General features: G+C 34.8%; 1 protein-coding gene across 8 annotated transcripts in view; it reads right to left on the reverse strand.

The window, feature by feature from the left end:
- The window catches only part of CCDC171 (coiled-coil domain containing 171), a 341,259-nt gene that overhangs the window by 205,972 nt on the left and 116,129 nt on the right, over positions 1 to 19,158 (reverse strand). For all 8 annotated transcript variants that reach the window (XR_009737984.1, XM_061425240.1, XM_061425244.1 and 5 more), the window contains 5 exons: positions 17,204 to 17,310; positions 15,256 to 15,345; positions 14,231 to 14,431; positions 11,516 to 11,683; positions 9,560 to 9,748 (listed from right to left, as the gene is read on the reverse strand). Coding sequence is in view for 7 of the 8 variants with exons in the window: in XM_061425240.1 (XP_061281224.1) it covers positions 9,560 to 9,748; positions 11,516 to 11,683; positions 14,231 to 14,431; positions 15,256 to 15,345; positions 17,204 to 17,310 (755 nt within the window). In the remaining variant the exon portion in view is untranslated. The remainder of the gene's footprint in view (positions 1 to 9,559; positions 9,749 to 11,515; positions 11,684 to 14,230; positions 14,432 to 15,255; positions 15,346 to 17,203; positions 17,311 to 19,158) is intronic.

Consider the following 19,158-nt stretch of genomic DNA (forward strand, 5'->3'; position numbering starts at 1 on the left):
TTTTGTAAAATAGAAATGATATTTAAGTGACTTATCTCACATGTTTATTATGAGAATCATGTAAGAAGAGGCAAGCAAAGGTATGAAAAAGAGTTAAAAACTGGATCAAGCATTATAAAAATTCAGTTGATAGCATTATTATTAATAAAAACAACTTCTAAAACAATTATTTGAAAAGTAGAGAACTTTCCTATATTTCATTAGAGGTGCCCAATCATAATGTGTGCCGAACTGTGTCTAACTCCTTGTGAATCATGTCTCCCTATCATTATCAACAATATAAACAAGCTGCATTTTTATCTCTGAATATTTTTCAAATTCAATTTAAAAGTAAAAAAATTTAACATCTAACAACACTTTTATGAGTAACTTACTTCTACCCAAATGTACTGTTAATAATGTGATGGAAGAGAAATAAAATGCAATATATTATGATGAACCTGAATTTCTTTGATTTTTGTTCTTCAATTTAAACTCACTTGACTTTACTAAGTGTTTCCCTGATAGCTCAATTGGTAAAGAATCTGCCTGCAATGCAAGAAACCCTGGTTCGATTCCTGGGTTGGGAAGATCCGCTGGGGAAGGGATAGGCTACCCACTCCAGTACTCTTGGGCTTCCCTTGTGGCTCAGCTGGTAAAGAATCCACCTGCAATGCGGGAGACCTGGGTTCCATTCCTGGGTTGGGAAGATCCTCTGGAGAAGGGGACTTTACTAAACTGTCACATAAACCAGAAGTGTTTAAAATAAATATCATATCAAGGGTTAACCATACTTAACTGACAGTGAAAAATCTTTAGTTTTAGAGAGGAAGTTCTTGTTCCAGTAATTTCATCTTTTCAGATAGAAAAGAAACAAGAATATAAATACTAAAATTACAAAAGCAAAGTCAGTAAGGCAAGGTACCATGGCACTCAGTCCTGATGCTTTGGTAGGCAAAGATGTTTGAGATATATTTATATGATGGCCCCAAAGTTATTTAAATTCACAAATTACCCAACGATGTAGCTAGCACATTTTAACTAATACTAAAACCATGCGAGGGCTTCCCAAGTGGCACTAAGAACCCTCCTGCCAACGCAAGAGACATAAGAGACACAGGTTCAATCCCTGGGTCGGGACGGGCACAGCAACCAACTCTAGTATTCTGGCCTGGAGAATTCCATGGACAGAGGAGCCTAGCAGGCTACAGTCCATAGGGTTGCAGAGTCGGACACGACTGAAACAACTTAAGAAAGTGGAAGTCACTCAGTCTTGTCTGACTCTTTGCGACACTATGGACTCTAGCCCACCAGGCTCCTCTGTCCATGGAATTCTCCAGGCAAGAATACTGGAGTGGGCAGCCATTCCCTTCTCCAGGGGATCTTCCCAACCCAGGGATCGAACCCAGGTCCCCCACATTGCAGGTGGAAGCAACTTAGCACATACGCAAAAACATGTTAAAAAACAAGCTTCCTACTCTAATTTCATTACCTAACAGCATTCCCACTACCTGCTTTAAAGCTTAAACATCCGAAAGTCTTGCAAATTATTCTGCATTTTTTTAATAAAAGCTATTCATATCCAAAAATTGTTTTTTATTTAACTACCTGTCTTTTACTAACCACTTCTTTACAATAACCAAACACTAAACAGAGACTCTATGGATAAGTCATTTATTTTCCAGCAGATGGTATCTATTAATGGCTATGTTCTCCTGACATATAACATTCTCTACAACCCATAATCCTATGCAAAACTGTGGATTTTTCCCTCTCATGTCCTTATCAACATAATTTTTGAAGTTTAAATAATATAAAATGAAAATATCTTTATCTACATTGCAGCTTGGAGAAAAAAGCAGAGATATAGAATTAATCATAGGAAAATATCCCAAAATGAAATTTATAGATACTGTAATATGCAATATAATATTAGTTTACTAAATATAAACCCAAATTAAATGCTGCTGTGTATCCAATTATATTTTATGAAAATTCAAATATTGTACATAAATAATACAGACAAATGCCAATATATAATATTAATGTACATTCAGGAATAATGAAAATGATACTTTCAATTTGCATATTCAGGGATCAAAGCCATATGTTACACATTCTTCAGGAAAAAAGTCTTCAGTGAGAGCTGCTCCTAAAACATCAGCATTTGTGATGCTGATTGAGAAAGTGAATTGCTATGCCTTCCTAGAGATTTAAAAAGGAAGTGAGTTCAAAACACTGATAGGATAGTTTGAAATCAAGAATTTTGTTCTTTTCTCTCAGGATTGCTTTGACTGTTAGGGGTCTTTTGTGGTTTCACACACATTTTAGGCTTGTTTCTCTTATTTCTATGAAGAATTCCTTTGGTATTTTGATGTGGATTGAACTGAACCTGTAGATCATTTTGGGTAGTATGGTCATTTTAACAATATTAATTCTTCTGATCCATGAACAAGGGATGTCTCTCTCTTTGTTTGTATCTTCTATTTCTTTCTGCAAAGTCTTGTCATTTTATTGTCCAGATCTTTTACTTTTCCAGTTAATTTATTCCTAAATATTTTATTGTTTCTGATGCTACTGTGAATGGGATCGTTTTATTTTTCCAAGGCTTCCTCATTAGTGTAAAAGAATGTCACAGATTTCTATAAGTTGATTTTGTTATCTGCCACTTTACTAAAATCATCAATTACAATTAATTACATCAATTACATGTAATTACTTAATTACAATAGCTTTTGATTGACTCTTTGGGATTTCCTATATGTAAGATCATAGCATCAGCAAGCCATAGTGATAAAAACAATATGGCATTGGCACTAAAACAGACTTCTAGACCAATGGAACCAAATAGACAGTCCAGAATCAAATCCCACCCTATATGATCAACTAATATTCAACAAGGGAACCAAGAAAACTAATGAGAAAAGGATAGTCTATTCAGCAAATAGTGCTGGAAAAACTGGAGAAACATGTACAGAATAATGAAACTAGACCCTTTACTCATACCACTCACAAAAATTAACTCAAAATGGATCCAAGACTTAAACATAAGACCTAATACCATAAAACTCCTAAAGAAAACATAGAGATGAAGCCCAAAGATATGTGTCTTGGGAATGATTTTTTTGGATATGACATCAAAAGCACAAGCAATACAAATAAAAATCAACAAATGGGACTATATCAAATTCAAAAGCTCCTGCCCTGCAAAATAAACAATCAACAAAATGAGGTGATTGCCAACAGACTGGAAGAAAATTTTTACAAATCATGTATCAGATGAGGGGTTAGTATTCAAAATACATAAAGAATTAATACAACTTAATAACCAAAAAAATAGTTTTAAATGGGCAGAAGAACCAAATAGACACTTTTCCAAATAGGACATCAAAATGGTCAACAGACACATGAGAAGATGCTCAACATCACTAATCACCAGGGAGAGACAAGCAAAAACCACAGTGAGATATCACCTCATTCCTGTTAAGATGGCTATCGTCAGGACGACAAGAGACAACAGGGGACAGTGAGGTGTGGTGAAGAAGAAACCCTTACACACTGCCAGAAAGAACGTAAGTTAGTCAACCACTGTGGAAAACAATATGAAGGGGCCTCAGAAAATTAAAACTAGACCTACCTCCAGGAATTCTGCTTCTCAGAATATACCCAAGGAAATGAAAACAGTAATTCGGTGAGATACATGCACTCCCGTGTTTACTACAGCACTATTCACAATAGCCAAAATATGGAAACAACCCAAAAGACCACCAACAAATGAAGTGGTAAAAAAGATTCACATACAGAATGTAATATTTTTCACCCATGAGAAAGGAATATATCCTGCCATTGGTGACAACATGAATGAACCTTGAACATACTATTAAGCCAGACAAAACAGAGAAAGGCAAGCACTGTACAACATCACTCATATGTGGGATCCAAAGAAATCAAACGTGCAAAAACAACAACAACGTACAAGGGAACGCCCATCAGACCATCAGCTGATTTCTCAACAGAAACTCTAGAAGCCAGAATGGAAAAGCATAATATATTTAAAGTGATGAAAGGGAAGAACCAACAACCAAGAATACTCTACCCAGCAAGACTCTCCTTCAGATTTGATGGAGAAATCAAAAGCTTTCCAGACAAGCAAAAATTAAGAGAATTCAGCACCACCAAAGCAGCTTTACAACAAATACTAAAGGAACTTCTCTAGGCAGGAAACACAAGTGAAGGAAGAGACCTACAGAAAATAAACCAGAAACGATTAAGAAACAGGTAATAGGATCATGCTGTGTGCTGTGCTCAGGCACTCAGTCACGTCCGACTCTTTATGACTCCATGGACTGTAGCCTGCCAAGCTCCTCTGTCCATGGAATTCTCCAGGCAAGTAGCCAGTTATTTCTCCAGGTCTTCCCGACTCAGGGATCAAACCTAGATCTCCACATTGCAGGCAGATTCTTTACCATCTGATTAGCTGTCATGTATGTTCACTGAACATAGACAATAATATGGTACTATAAGCATATAATGTAATAAATATTACAAAGGCAACCATATCACAATACATTAATATATCAAAGTACTATGATGTACACCTTAAATTTACACCACATTGCATGTCGAATTTATCCCATTTTTTAAAAGTGATAGGAAATGAAGAAAATTGGAAGGTTCACATTACCTGATTTCAAGACCAACCAAAAAATACAAAAATCAAACCAGTGTGGTACTGAAAAAAGAATATACATATAAACAAATGTAATAGATGAGAAAGTCTAAAACATAGACTTGGACAAATGCAACCGACTGATTTCTGACAAAGGCACAAAAGCAATTCAGTAGAAAAAGGATAGTCTTTAAAGAAATAGTGCTAGAACATGGACATCCAAATGCAGGAAAAAAAAAAAGACCAACCCAAGCCTCACATCTTTACAAAAATTAACTCAAAATGGATCACAGACCTATATGTAAAACCTAAAACTATACAAAATCTAGAAAAAAAGCAGGAAGAAATCCTGGTGACCTTGTACTAGGGAAAAGAGTCCTTAGATACAATACTAAAAGCCCAGGCCATAAAAGAAAAATGTATCAAATTGAACTTTATAAATTTAAAACACTTGTTCTGCAAAAGTTCTTTAAGAGACTTGGAGAGAATACTTGCAAATTACATATCTAACAAATGACTTGTATCCAGAATATATAAACAATGTTTGAAATTCAGCAAGAAGAAAATAAGCAACGTAATTACAAAGTGGGCAAAAGATATGAATAGATAACTCACCAAAAAAGATATACAGATGGCAAATAAGCATATGAAAAATACTCCACATTATTATTCATTAGGGAAAGTCTAAATTAAAACCATAATGACATAGCACTATACACCTATTAGAATAGCTAAAAAGAAAAAGAAAAAAATGATGAAACCACATGCTGGCACAGATGCAGAGCAATTAGAACTTTCTTACAAGCCTAGTGAGAAGGCAAAATGATAGCCACTTGGGAAAACAATTTGATAGTTTCTTATAAAGTTAAATACATTCTCACCATAATAACAGAAATCAGACTCCTAAGTATTCACCCCCCCAAAAAAATTTTAACTTATATGCAGATTACATCATGTGAAATGCCAGGCTGGATGAAGCACAAGCTGGAATCAAAATTGCCAGGAAAAATATCAATAACCTCAGATACACAGACGACACCACCCTTATGGCAGAAAGTGAAGAAGAACTAAAGAGCCTCTTGATGAAAGTGAAAGAGGAGAGTGAAAAAGTTGGCTTAAAACTCAACATTCAAAAAACTGAAAAAGTTGGCTTAAAACTTAACATTCAGAAAACTAAGATCATGGCATCTGGTCCCATCACTTCATGGCAAATAGACGGGGAAACAATGGGAACAGTGACAGACTTTATTTTTGGGGCTCCAAAGTCACTGCAGATGGTAACTGAAGCCATGAAATTAAAAGACGCTTGCTCCTTGGAAGAAGAGCTATGACCAACCTAGACAGCATATTAAAAAGCAGAGATATTACTTTACCAACAAAGGTCTGTCTAATCAAAGCTATGGTTTTTCCAGTAGTCCTGTATGGATGTGAGAGTTGGACTATAAAGCAAGCTGAGCGCTGAAGAATTGATGCTTTTGAACTGTGGTGTTGGCAAATACTCTTGAGAGTCCCTTGGACTGCAAGGAAATCGAACTAGTCAATCCTAAAAGAAATCAATCCTGAATATTCATTGGAAGGACTGATGCTGAAGCTGAAACTCCAATACTCTGGCCAGCTGATGTGAAGAACCGACTCATTTGAAAAGACCTTGATGCTGGGAAAGATTGAAGGCAGGAGGAGAAGGGGACGACAGAGGATGAGATGGTTGGATGGCATCACTGATTCTATGGACATGAGTTTGAGTAGGCTCCAGGAGTTGGTGATGGACAGGGAAGCCTAGCAAGCTGAAGTCCACAGGGTTGCAAAGAGTCAAACATGACTGAGAGACTGCATTGAATTGAATGATCCACAAAAACCTACCCATGAATGTTAAAAGCATGTTTAATCATAATTGTAAAAAAAGAAAACAACCCAAAGGCCCATCAGCAAGTACCTAGATAAACAGTGCTACATTCATACAATGGAATATGACTCAGCAGTAAAAAGGAGGGAGCTACCAATACAACCAATAATGTGAACAATTCCCAAACATATTTTGTTGAGTGAAGAAAGACCGAAAATGCTACATACTGTATGATTTCACTTATATAACATACTGAGGCTTCCCTGATAGCTCAAGTGGATAAGAATCCACTTGCCAAAGTAGGAGACTCAGGTTCAATCCCTGGTCTGGGAAGTTTCCACATGCCACACAGTAATTACCCCACACATCACAACCACTGAGCTTGTGCTCCAGAGCTCAGGAACCACAACTACTGGGCTCTCGTGCCAAAACCACTGAAGCCCATGGGCCCCAGAGCCAGTGCTCCGCAACAAGAGAAGCCACTGCAATGAGAAGCCCACACCCACAACTAGACACAAGCCCTCACTCTCTGCAACTAGAGAAAAAGCCTGTGCAGCAACAAAGACCCAGCACAGCCAATAAATAAATACATAAATAAAATGTATATAATATTCTGGAAAAGGCAAAAGCGTAGGGATGCAACAAACCTGCAGTTCCCATATATAGTCAGTTGTTTTTTCTCAAAGGGACTAGGGATACTAAATCAGGAAAAGTAAAGTCTTGAATAAATGGTGTGGGAACAACAAATGCAGAGAGAAAATGAACCTCAGCTTCCATTTAACATTACACACAAAAATTAATTTGAGATGGATCACAGACCTAGACAAAAAAGCTAAAACTATAAAACCTCTAGAAGAAATGATACATTATCTTCAGAATCTTGGGCTATAGAAAGAGTGCTTACCACAGAAAAGTACTCAAAAGAGAAGAAGATTTATAAGTTGAACTTCATCAAAATTTTAAAACTTGTGATCATCAAAATAAATACTAAAAAATAAAAAGGCAAGTAAGATACTGAAAGAAAATATCTTGGATACATATGTATGATAAAGAATTATATCCAGAATTTATAAAGAACTTCTGAAAATCAATAATAAAAACACAAACAACCCACATTTTTAATGTACAAACACCTGAAGAGACACTTCACAAAAGAAAATATGTAAATGACAATAAGAACATAAAAAGTGCTCAACGTCATGTTCACCAAGAAAATGTGAAAATCACAAGGAAATTCCATTTTAAAACAACTAGAATGGCTAAAATTTAGAAGACTGACAATGACAAACTTTGCAGAGGATATAGAACAATGAAAATTCTCATACACTGATGGCAGAAATATAAAGTGATAGAACCATTTTGGGGAAAAAATGTCTGATAGTTTTTTATAAACATACATCTGTCTTATAAACTAGTGTAGTTAAACTACACTCTTAACTACAAAATGAAAACATATGTCAACAAAACAGTTAAACAATAATGTTTGCAGCAATTTTGTTTACAATAGCCAAAAGCTGGAAAAAAGACAAATATCCATCAATTCACAATTTATCAAATTGTGGTATAACTGTAAAGTGGAATACTGGGGTTTCCCTGGTGGCTCAGAGGGTAAAGTGTCTGCTTGCAATGCAGGAGACCTGGGTTCGATCCCTGGGTCAGGAAGATCCCCTGGAGAAGGAAATGGCAACCCACTCCAGTACTCTTGCCTGGAAAATCCCATGGACAGAGAAGCCTAGTAGACTACAGTCCATAGCTGAGTAGTGGAATACTACTCAACTATAAAAAAGAATGAACTGATAAATACAACAAGCATGAATATTAAAAAAATATATATGTTGAGGGAAATAAGCCAACCACCAAAGACTACACACTGAATGATTCTAGAACAAAGGAAAATAATCTATGATGATAGGTATCAGAACATCAGAACAATGGGTGCCCATGGGGAGTGGAAACTTATTGGAAGAGAGCACAAGGGAACTTTCTGAGGTAATGAAAATGTTTAAGTCTTAAATGGGGCAGTGGGTACATGGGTGCATACACTGATCAAAATATCATACTATACACTTAAAATCTGTTCACTGCATGTCAAAATTATCTCTAAAAAATTTATTTAGGTCTCTTCAGTGGTAGAAAATGCAGAAGATATCACATGGCATCCTGCATGTAGTGAACAAAAGGCCACTTTTAGAGAGAGTATGAATTCATTCAAATTCACAGAGAAAAGCTTAACTTCATATGGGGCTCATATGCTTGGGAAAACAGAGTGGTCTTACTTTAAGCAACTGGAAACTGTTTATTGGCAAATTTTTAAAATGCAGTTTCTTTTTTTAATTAGACTTGACAATATAAGAATGAGTGGATCAAATAAAGAGGTTAAAACTGAATCAACTATGAGAAGTCTATACAAAAAAAGTATAGACTGTCATTGTTATTTCTCATTGGGCAGGAATGAGAGTTAACAATATAAAGTATGTTGATAACATCTTGTATAAGACAAACATATGATTTTGTTAACTACACATAACTTCTGTTCTCAATCGAATCCAACACAGAGGACATATTACCTCTCACAACCAATAGTTTTGCTATAGGATCTATAACTATAATTCAAATTCTTCAACATTAGGAACTACAGCAAATTTCAACCCCAAATGAATTAAAATGATGGTTCACATATTAATAGAAATCTCCACAAATGGAATAAACTGGATCGAAGTATATCTACACTAAAACTGATAATATTTTACCAGAATTTCTTAACCTTTATTTTTAAAATGAAGGAAATACAATTTCAGTATTTAATTGATCTCTGCATTTTTAACCAGAAACCCATCTACTTTCAAACTTAAGTGAGACAATCCTTAATCCACCTGAGTGCGTGCATATGCATGTATGCCCATTTGTGTACGTGTCTTTGCACAATCACATGGACATGTAACCCAAACAAGCAAGTTCTGTGTGGTTCTCCAAAGCTTTAACTGACTTGGTATTGGTATTAAAAGAAAACACTTGAAAGTAAAAGATCGAGCATCCCATTTTTCAAGCTCTTTGTGGCAGTAGCATACCTGTGCCCTCTTCTGTACCTCCAGGAGGAGTTCAGAGTACTGCAGCTCCAGTTCCTTCTTTTGTTTGTGCCAGCAGCTCTCCTGTGCTTTGATCTGCTCTGCCACTTTGTTAAAGGTGTCTTCCTGGGTTTGCTGAAGCTCTTTCATCGTATCAGACTTGTTTTTACAGATATACTCTAGATGACTTATCTAAATGGTGAAATGCAATACAGAACAAGATATGCTCACCAATGTGTTCTTTGTATCATCTCCCCCAAAAGCTATTCTAGAATATTATACTATATTTTATACCTTAAGATCATACAAAAATTTTAAGCTAAAATGAAAAATAAATGAAGAAACAGGAGTCAGTAGAACAAAACTATATTTTAGCAGAAAATGTTTCATTTATATGTATAGATGACATCTTTTCCTCTAATAAAATTGTATGTGTGTGCTCAGTCACTCAGTCGTGTCTGACTCTCTGTGACCCCATGGACTGCAGCCCACCAGGCTCCTCTGTCTATGGCATTTTCCATGCAAGAATATTGAAACTGGTTGTCATTTCCTATAGGGGATCTTCCTAACCCAGGGATCAAACCCACACCTCCTGCATTGGCAGGTGGATTCTTTACCACTATACCACCTGGGAAGCCCCAATAACTAACAAAGTTACTTATTCTATAATCAATTTTACTGAGAAAATTAAGAAGAATATTTTTACCTCTAGAACCAAAACTCAAGCTGTTCAGATATTTCAGTGGGAAAGGAAGTACTTAAATGAGATTTATAAATCTACAAACATTTTACATATAATAAAGCAGAATGTTCCAATCATTTTTTATTTCACATTCAAAACACTGGAAAGCAAATCCCCATCATCTAATATATATGACAGTTAATGATGTTTTGAAATTATGAAAAACTATTAAAATACAATACCACATCAGAGAGCTAAAACATGTACTCAATTATCAGTAATTTGGAAATCTGTTATGTACACATTCACAGCTAAGAACAGTATCTCCACTTATCACAATTTATTCCCTTATTTCCTCAACCCTACTTCTCAATGCCTATGATTGTTTGCCAATCAGACCAAGACAAAAATGCTCTAAAATTGGGCCAAGATGCTGTTTCATTACTTCAACAGATTAAAAAAAAAAAAAAACTTAGGGAACAATTTTCCTCTCTGTATCCCTTAAGGGCAAATGTCACTGCAACTAAGACCTAGAAACTAGATCATATAAATATAGTTCTAACTAGTTCAACAGACTCAGGATAAGAATCAACACCTTTAACAGAGAAATACATTGGACTGCTAAGCCACTTTAATTTTCAATAACCAAAAGAAGGTTTTTAAATTTTTTTTGAAAGACTGAATTCCTAGGTTTGTGAATGTTAAAGGGGTGATGAAAGTCCAGTTTTCTCCTACAATATGTTCTTCTTACTATCTAAAGCACTGAATGGGTTTTGTAATACACAGTTTGTTCTATTACAAGACATGTCATAAACATAATTTTTAAATTTTAAGTGCTTTTAAAGTAACATCTCATTATTTCCTGAGCAAAGAATTTTAGGATCATGTTTTTGAATAACTGTATCTTGTTTCTATTTTATGCTAACATAAAGAGTTGGTTTATTAATGTAAATGACTAAGTTCTTTGAATTGCTTCATCAGTAAGATTAATTTATTTTCTTTTAATTAGGTCCCTGTGGCTAACACTGGCTAGTAGTATTAGCATGTCCTGCACAGAAAGTGGAGCTCAGAGACTTCATACAGACTTCAGTCACATTTACATGCCCACAGCAATGGCATCAAACTGAGTTGTAGACAAGCCATAATTAATGGTATTGAATTATTAACACCCAAATTCTTTTTGAAATAAGATGAATGTCAGCCCTTCTTAATGATACTGTGATGTGGACAAATGTCACTGAATTTAATAGAGGAATCTGGTGCCTGAGGACAGTTACCTTCTCATTAGCCCTGTTGAGGTCTACGATCAGGGCATCAACATTCTCCTGCAAGACTGCACAAAGCTCAGACCAAGAGAATTTATCCAGCATGCCTTCTGGTTGTTTTATGAGCACAGAGCCTGCTATCAAGTGCTGATACAAGGTATGAAGGAAGGTTAGCTTCTCCTGTGAGAAAAAAAGAAATTAATTCCAGTATATAAACACTGTAAGAAGTAAAACACATAATACACGTGGTAAAGAATTTATGTCAAAAATCCTAGAAAGGAATTAAAATACTCAAGTATGGGAATATGGTCATCTTGGGGACTTTTTTAACATTCAAAGTTAAACATCAGATAGAAACTTAAATTGCTTACACTTAGTAAAAAATCTCAAGTGTAGAAGCCAAAAGACCTGGGTTCTGAGGCCAGCTCTGCTACAACTGAGGACATGATCTGAGTCAGTGTCTGTTTAGGATTCACCTTCCTTGGCTTTAACATGAGGTATCTGGACTAGATGCTTCTAAGCTCTTCTAACTAGAAGTTAACATGGTAATTCCATAATTTTATATTTACATTTGCCAAAAAAGATGTGAAATCAAAAAACCAAAATATAGAGTGTATCCAACACTGTTAAAGACAAAGTTATACCAATATCTGCACTTTACATGCACACAATTACTCAGCTTTCCTCCTCCTCCAGAGATTCTAGTTTACTTACCACTTATAGGAAATCTATCCTAAGCCCCTTAGGCAAAGCAGACAGTGATATGAAAGAGATGGAAGATAGGCTCATTATTTTTCCCCCACTTAGAAGTTTATACCAGACTTGGCAAACTGGGCATTTATAGGTGTTTAAATATCACAAACTTAGCAGTCCAAAAAAAAAAAAAAGAAAGGACATAGCTGCCCAAGACATGCTTTAAAACTGTTCAATTAAAAATATGTAAAAAAATTCTTTCAAATTATATTGCTATTGTTGTAGCTAAACCATCCATTGTTTAATGACCTAGAAACACTATACTATAGAATTCATTAAAAAGCTGATTTCCATCTTGAACACAAAAAGGGAATTTACTTACTAAAATGCCAAATTGCTCTTGTTGTAAAACATTTTTATCCTTAAAGTCAAAGAATGGAACTCAAGAAAAGGTAATTGTGAAGCTGCAAAATGAGCATTTTAGGTAGATAAACTAAGTTCTCTCAAGGTTTTTAACAGACCAACAGGAAAACCTTTAAAAGAAATTTTAAATTTCTATTTAAAAAATAGGAATTCTAATCTTCCAGACAAGAACTGAATGTAGCATATGTAAACTTATTGTAGTTAGAAGCTGTGGTGAAAGTTTCCAATATATATAAAAATACATATCTTTCATTCTCTCTATATGTCATCTGAGATTTTTTCCAAATATAACAATTTAAAACCCCCCCAAAAATTTGAATATATAGCTATATCCACAACTTGAATTAAGATATAAGAAGAATCTTTATAACAATGCTATATATTTTTATTTTTTAAGCAATTAAAGATGCCTTTTGCATTTTCAACTAAATTGAGACATTCAAAAATCTTATTAAATATAACTAACCAAACATAACACTCAGGCACTAACAATCTTCCCTCTCCGCATTTTGCCAAGTGATCGAGTTCTTCATAAAGGGTAATTCATTGTGTCGCCATCATGTCCTTTTTGCTTGGGCTGTGATGAACCATGCATGACAATCATCCATTTGGCGTGAAAAGAGAATCTCAAGATCCAAAATCAATTCACACATGTTGAACCCAACCACAATCCTGTAGACATGCTGACTTTACAATACAGTCAGCCTTCTAGTTTCCTTTACTTTAATCATTATCTGATGTGTAGAACAATTCCAGCCCCTTCATGTGGACACAATTTAAATCCCAGACTGTAAGAAGAGTGGGAAGAATGTTTCCTTTTTACTCTCTTGGCATTCATGTTCATATTTGTTCGAGTAATGAACTCAATATGCAAGACGACTCAGATAAACTAGCTCCACGCTAGCTAGACTAGCTCTACGTCCCATGGGTAAAAGAAAATATAAGATTACAATTCTACTCACACAGGCTCATACAGTATGGAAGAGTCTGTCATATTTTAAGAAGTCATTAATAAATTAACATGGATAGGCAACTCCCAAGGACATCCAAATAAACTTTTTAACTGTGTGAGACTTGTATTTTTCTAAATTTTGGTTAATATCTTACAATTATAAAAAAAATAAGGCAACTGTCTATTAAAGTAGATATTATTCCTGTTTTGCAAATAAGGAAGCAAAGATGTGGAGAGACCAAACCATGTGGCTTTTCCATATTCACAGTTTGTAAACAGAAGTACCTCTACCCAAGTGAGTTCTTTCAGCTTACAAAAAAGACTCTTTCCACCTTATCAGGCTACTAACTACTGAAATAAAAAAATTATTTTGTCACTGACACACAAGACTGTTAGGAGCATAGCTGCTTGAGAGAGTATGTTCTAATAGAGAAAACAACTTGTACAAATGGTAAAACAGTTAAACTACTTTATTTCTCTCACAAAATTGTATCATACAAGAGTAATGGAATGGCTGGTTTTGCAGCTGGCATAAACACTTCAAAATAGCTGAGAAGAATTTTTTGAATTAAATAAGAAGACCCACTTGATAGATGTAAATTTCTAAAAGTGAGATTAGTGCGAGGCCTTCCTGACAGTCTTCTTGTCTCAGGTAATACCTCAGCATCCTTATGGAAAGCCTGGGAAAGCTTCTCAAGTTCACTCTCAGACTGGGCTGCTCGCGCCTTTTCTTTCTCCCAACAGTGCAGCACATTCTGCAGTTCCACTTTCAGAGTGTTTATTAGAGCCTCTCTGTCTGCACATTTAGTGCGTAAGTGACTTAACTCCTTACTGACATCTGCCAGCTTATCCTGAAGATCCTGTTGGAGACACCAAACAAAAAGATGGTGGGAAGATTATAACACTTAAATATAAAATGTTAATCAAATAACTTATTCCAGAAAGCTCTTTACAAGGGTTTTCCTTTCAGCTCATTATTAAAAAAAAAAAAAAAAATTGGTAGCTCAAAAACTTTCAAATAACATTTAAAAAATAAATCTCCTACATTTACTATAAGAACATTTACTTCCCAATGATATTTCAAATTCCAAATACGTGACATAAAATTCTGCTTCACTTTTCAGTCCTTACCCTTAACAGATTTCATTCAAGTACATCCATGACAAACAACGCGAACCCACACCAAAAAATTCCAACTCTGAGAGTTGCCTTAGTATAATTTTGCCAACATGTAGTACATAAAAGCAGCACAAAAAATAAACGGTTGTCCTGGACCTTAGCTAGGTGTGGTCTCAGCCCACTACTAGGCATGATGTACTTAAAACAATGACTCCACTCCAAAATTATGAAAACTGACTCCAAGCACTGATGTGCTTACATAAAATATGTTGACTGTGGATCTAAGGCTGGACATCAAATCTTAAAACAATTTTTGAATCTATGGTACTATCATTAAATCTGGAAAATGAATTTTTCCTTGAACCAAAACAATTTCCAATAAAGTTTTTTTAATGAAAAATCATTCTTATTTTGATCAACAATAAAAAAATTGTAAGCTGTATCTAGACATACTTAATAAAAAATAGGAAGATATATTTTCATATAGCTCTCCTTAAAAATATTCCCTAGATAATTATATGAGTTACTTAACACAACAGGAAAAAGTTATTCTAAATTATAATACCTTTATATTTTTAGTGTGAGATTCTATCTTCTGTTTGGTAGAGTCAAGCTCATTCGATGCCTTTTCCTTAGCATTATTCATGTTGCTTAGCTGATGAAAAACAAATGTAAGTAACTTTTAAAATATTTTCCAAGGATGGATAACTCAAAAGCTAATCTTTAAATTTTTATGCAATTATCAAATACAAATTTTTGATAGTAATTTAATCTTTAAAATGTATTTCTTTTGGTTAACTACGTAATTTCTGTCACAAGTTCACATGCTAAAAAGAAAAGCAAGCATTCAAGCTTAAAATGTCAGTGATATCGTTGTGTTTTTACCAGCTATCTGGATAAAGGATTCCATTCTTACTGTAAACAAATATAACTTTATTTTTAAAATCCTACAGGACCAACATGCCAGAAGCAATGGCATCTATACGGAAAGAAGAAAGGACAGAGCAGAAGACTGTTCTTTCTGCATCGTGAGGGTATCCGCAGGTCTCACTCCATATGACAACCTCAGGGTCGGTCACATGCAGTCCTACTGGGAAGGCTTGTGGCAGGTCATCAGTTGGTCCTGCTCCACTTGTGATTTATTTTCTTTGACAGTTCATTCTTCTTTCTGTCAGACTGCTCTTTTTGCTTTCTTTGCAGCCACCCCCTTGGTCTCCCCACTGCTGTCTCTGGCACTGGTTCACAACAAAGCACATTACTAAGCCAAAGCCTGCTGAGTCGACTTTTCAACTGTGCTGAAGATCATGTGACATTCATCCTCCCAAATAACAATTCGCTGTGGGTAATATGTTCCTACTTACCCTGCAGCTTCCAGACCTAGGCCTCAGAAAAGGTGCATAAACTACTAACAATACAGGTTGTCTTGTCTCACTGGGAAAGACGGCAATGTTTGCTCTTTATAGAAATTTAATTATTCCAGTGGTCACTTTCTTTTAAGCCTTTTGAAAAATTACAGAAGGCATTAAGAAAACTCACTTTTCCTTCTTTCTTCACCTTAACAAACTAAAGTAAAATATGGCTCTTTTGAAATGGGAAATATAAGGGTTTCATGGCCTTTGTATTACATGAAACAAACAGATAAACACAGAGGGATAAATACTAAATTATAGGTTTTGTAACTTGTCTTCAGTTAGAAAAATTGTCTGTTGTTTTACTAACTGTGTTTAATGTAGTTATTTCATATTTTCTAATTTGATAAGATGTAACTAAATAAACTCTTCAATTTTTAAAGCACAAGTTCATAAAGCATTTTAATACCCAAGAAAATTATCAATCCACAAATTAAACAATACAAAAGAGAAGATAACATGTACACCCATGGCCGATTCATGTCAATGTATGGCAAAAAAACACTACAATACTGTAAAGTAATTAGCCTCCAATTAAAATAAGTAAATTAAAAAAAAATTTTTTAAAAAGAGAAGAAGCATGAGTTTTTTCAATTAGGAAACCAAAACCTCCAGGCTACATCAAGCAGATATTTGTTTTTAAAAAACTTCTAACAGTCACTCCCTTTAGAGAATGCAAACTAATTTCTCTCTTTTTCAGTAAGATCTCTACAATTTGTAGAACTCTTAAGCCAAAATATTGACAAGCCCTAAATGTTCACTACCTATTCCAAATCTCATGAAAACACATTAACATTTAAATATTATATTAACTGAGTTGCACAGCTTTTTTATTAAATTAAAAGATAAATTAAGAAGACCAAGAAGTGACAGTCTTTAGAACTCCGAAAATAGCAGTGTGACAGAAGAGTTACAAAAACACAAGTGAGACCTGACTTTAGGCCACACTTACAGAGAAAACAGTGACAGACAACTTATTATTTTTTTATCGGGGAGGCTGTCAAATCAACATTCGCAATCTTTTTGGCCTTTGTAACAAGCGAGTAATACGTACTGCTGCAGGCCGAAGGCCATGTGTGTGGGGCCCAGCAGTGCAAGTGTTACCTCATTAGATGCCTCTTCCAGCTTGTTCTGGTAATCTGTCAAGGTGCGTCTCAGAGTCTCAAGGACAACAGAGAAGCTCGGGGGTTTATCTTTGTCCTTGTGGATGCCTACAGAAAAATACAGAATGAAAATATACCATTAAAGTCACAAAGAGACAACAGTCAGCTGAAAAGACATCATGATACATGAGTAGACTCATTCTTCTAAGTACACTGCTGCATAGCCAAGTAGTAATCGATTTCTAAACAAGTGGTCAAATTAAGTTCATGATATATCAAGTACAAATTTATGGCTACTTTGTACCTAAGTCCACCCTGTAGTTTGTAATAAGATCTTTTTTCTTTTTTTTTCCCATTTCCAAAGGAACTATAGTATTTGTACATACCTGTCATCCAACAATTAAATAAACAGTCTATACTAAACACTGTTTGGGAGAGTTAAATATACTTACTTTGGTCCCTGTGTTTCTGATAAGTCAGGCCTATTTTTCTCAACCAGTAATTTCTGAACCCAAGAGCACATAATTTTCTGTTATGCTTAGAAATGATATTCTTCAATCCTTAAAATTCTCAAGTTACAATTTGAAATAAATTATAAAAATGCTATTACTATCTACATAGGCCCACATCATGTTTCACCGATACCCATTGTAAAAATGTATTTCCACATTATGCTCTCAAACTATTTTAATTTAGCTAGGACATAAGTTAGTTGAGTTAATCAAGGTCACATGGTTAAATGCAGTTTAAAATATTAATCCAAATCATCAAAAGTTTAGTTTCAAAAACTACTTTAAACTGCTTATTGTATTACTCATAAAGTGTAAAAAAATAAGTAGAAAATTTTAAAACATACTAAAAGTATAATAATCTCCCTCTCATATTTTATAATCTAAATATTAATATAGATATGAAGCATTCATAATAACTTTTTTATTATTCATTGATTCATTCATTCAACTAATTCAACGCGTGAATGTATTCCTACTGTGTACTAATCCTAGACATTAGGCAAACGGAGGTGAACAAGAGTGGTGGAATCTGTTCTTATGGGATTTACCATCTAAAAAGAAGAGATGAGACAGTAAACAATTACATAAGCTCATTCATCCATTCCTCAAGTATTCAGTTGCTGGAACTTTAGGGAGAGGAGGGAAGAAGGCAGTAACAAAGGAAAGAAAGGATGAGTAAAGGGGGGATAGTCTTTGGTTAATAACAGAACAACTTTATTTACCTCAGAGTATTAATGATAATTATTATTTTAATTTTGAACAAAATATTATTAATAAACATTACATTCACCAAAGTATAATGTAAACACTATCTGAAGTATGGGTACACCTTAAATTTTATTAAAGAAAAGAATAATAATTAACTGAAAAACCAAAAGTAATGTGGAAACAACACATATCCCAGCGAGAGGGGAAAAAAAGAAGGCAGTGCCCTCAGCCATGAAAATGAAGGAGACAGTACTCTTCGGAATGACTATGAGTTGGACAGACAACTCATTAAAAATTTTATTAGAGGTCTTACCAAATATATTTTTTTTAAATTGCTCTCTTGCGCAAGATTAAAAAAAAATGTAATGTATAATTCTTTTCTTTTGCTACTACACAAGTAGGCCATGAATAAATCATTCAAGGACACCCGGGAAATCTGTTAGCTTACACAATAAGGGAGAAAACTTGCTCTTAGAAATCCAGAAGAATAAAATCGCCATAATATGGTTGTTGAGGGATAAGGGGACAAAATGCCCTCTCCTTACTAACCCATGCAAATCTTATATTCTACATACAATAAAGTCTCTCTGCCTGAAAATGCTTTCACAATAAAGTTCAAATGAGGTGAAAAGTATGCTTTATGTCCCGGCCACCTTCATTATAAAAAGAAGTACTTACTGGTACCTTCACACGACAGTGTTCACAAGCAAAAAGAAAGGACCCAGGAGCTTACTGA

The sequence above is a fragment of the Bos javanicus genome, chromosome 8 (genome assembly GCF_032452875.1).
Source record: "Bos javanicus breed banteng chromosome 8, ARS-OSU_banteng_1.0, whole genome shotgun sequence".
Lineage (NCBI taxonomy): Eukaryota > Metazoa > Chordata > Mammalia > Artiodactyla > Bovidae > Bos > Bos javanicus.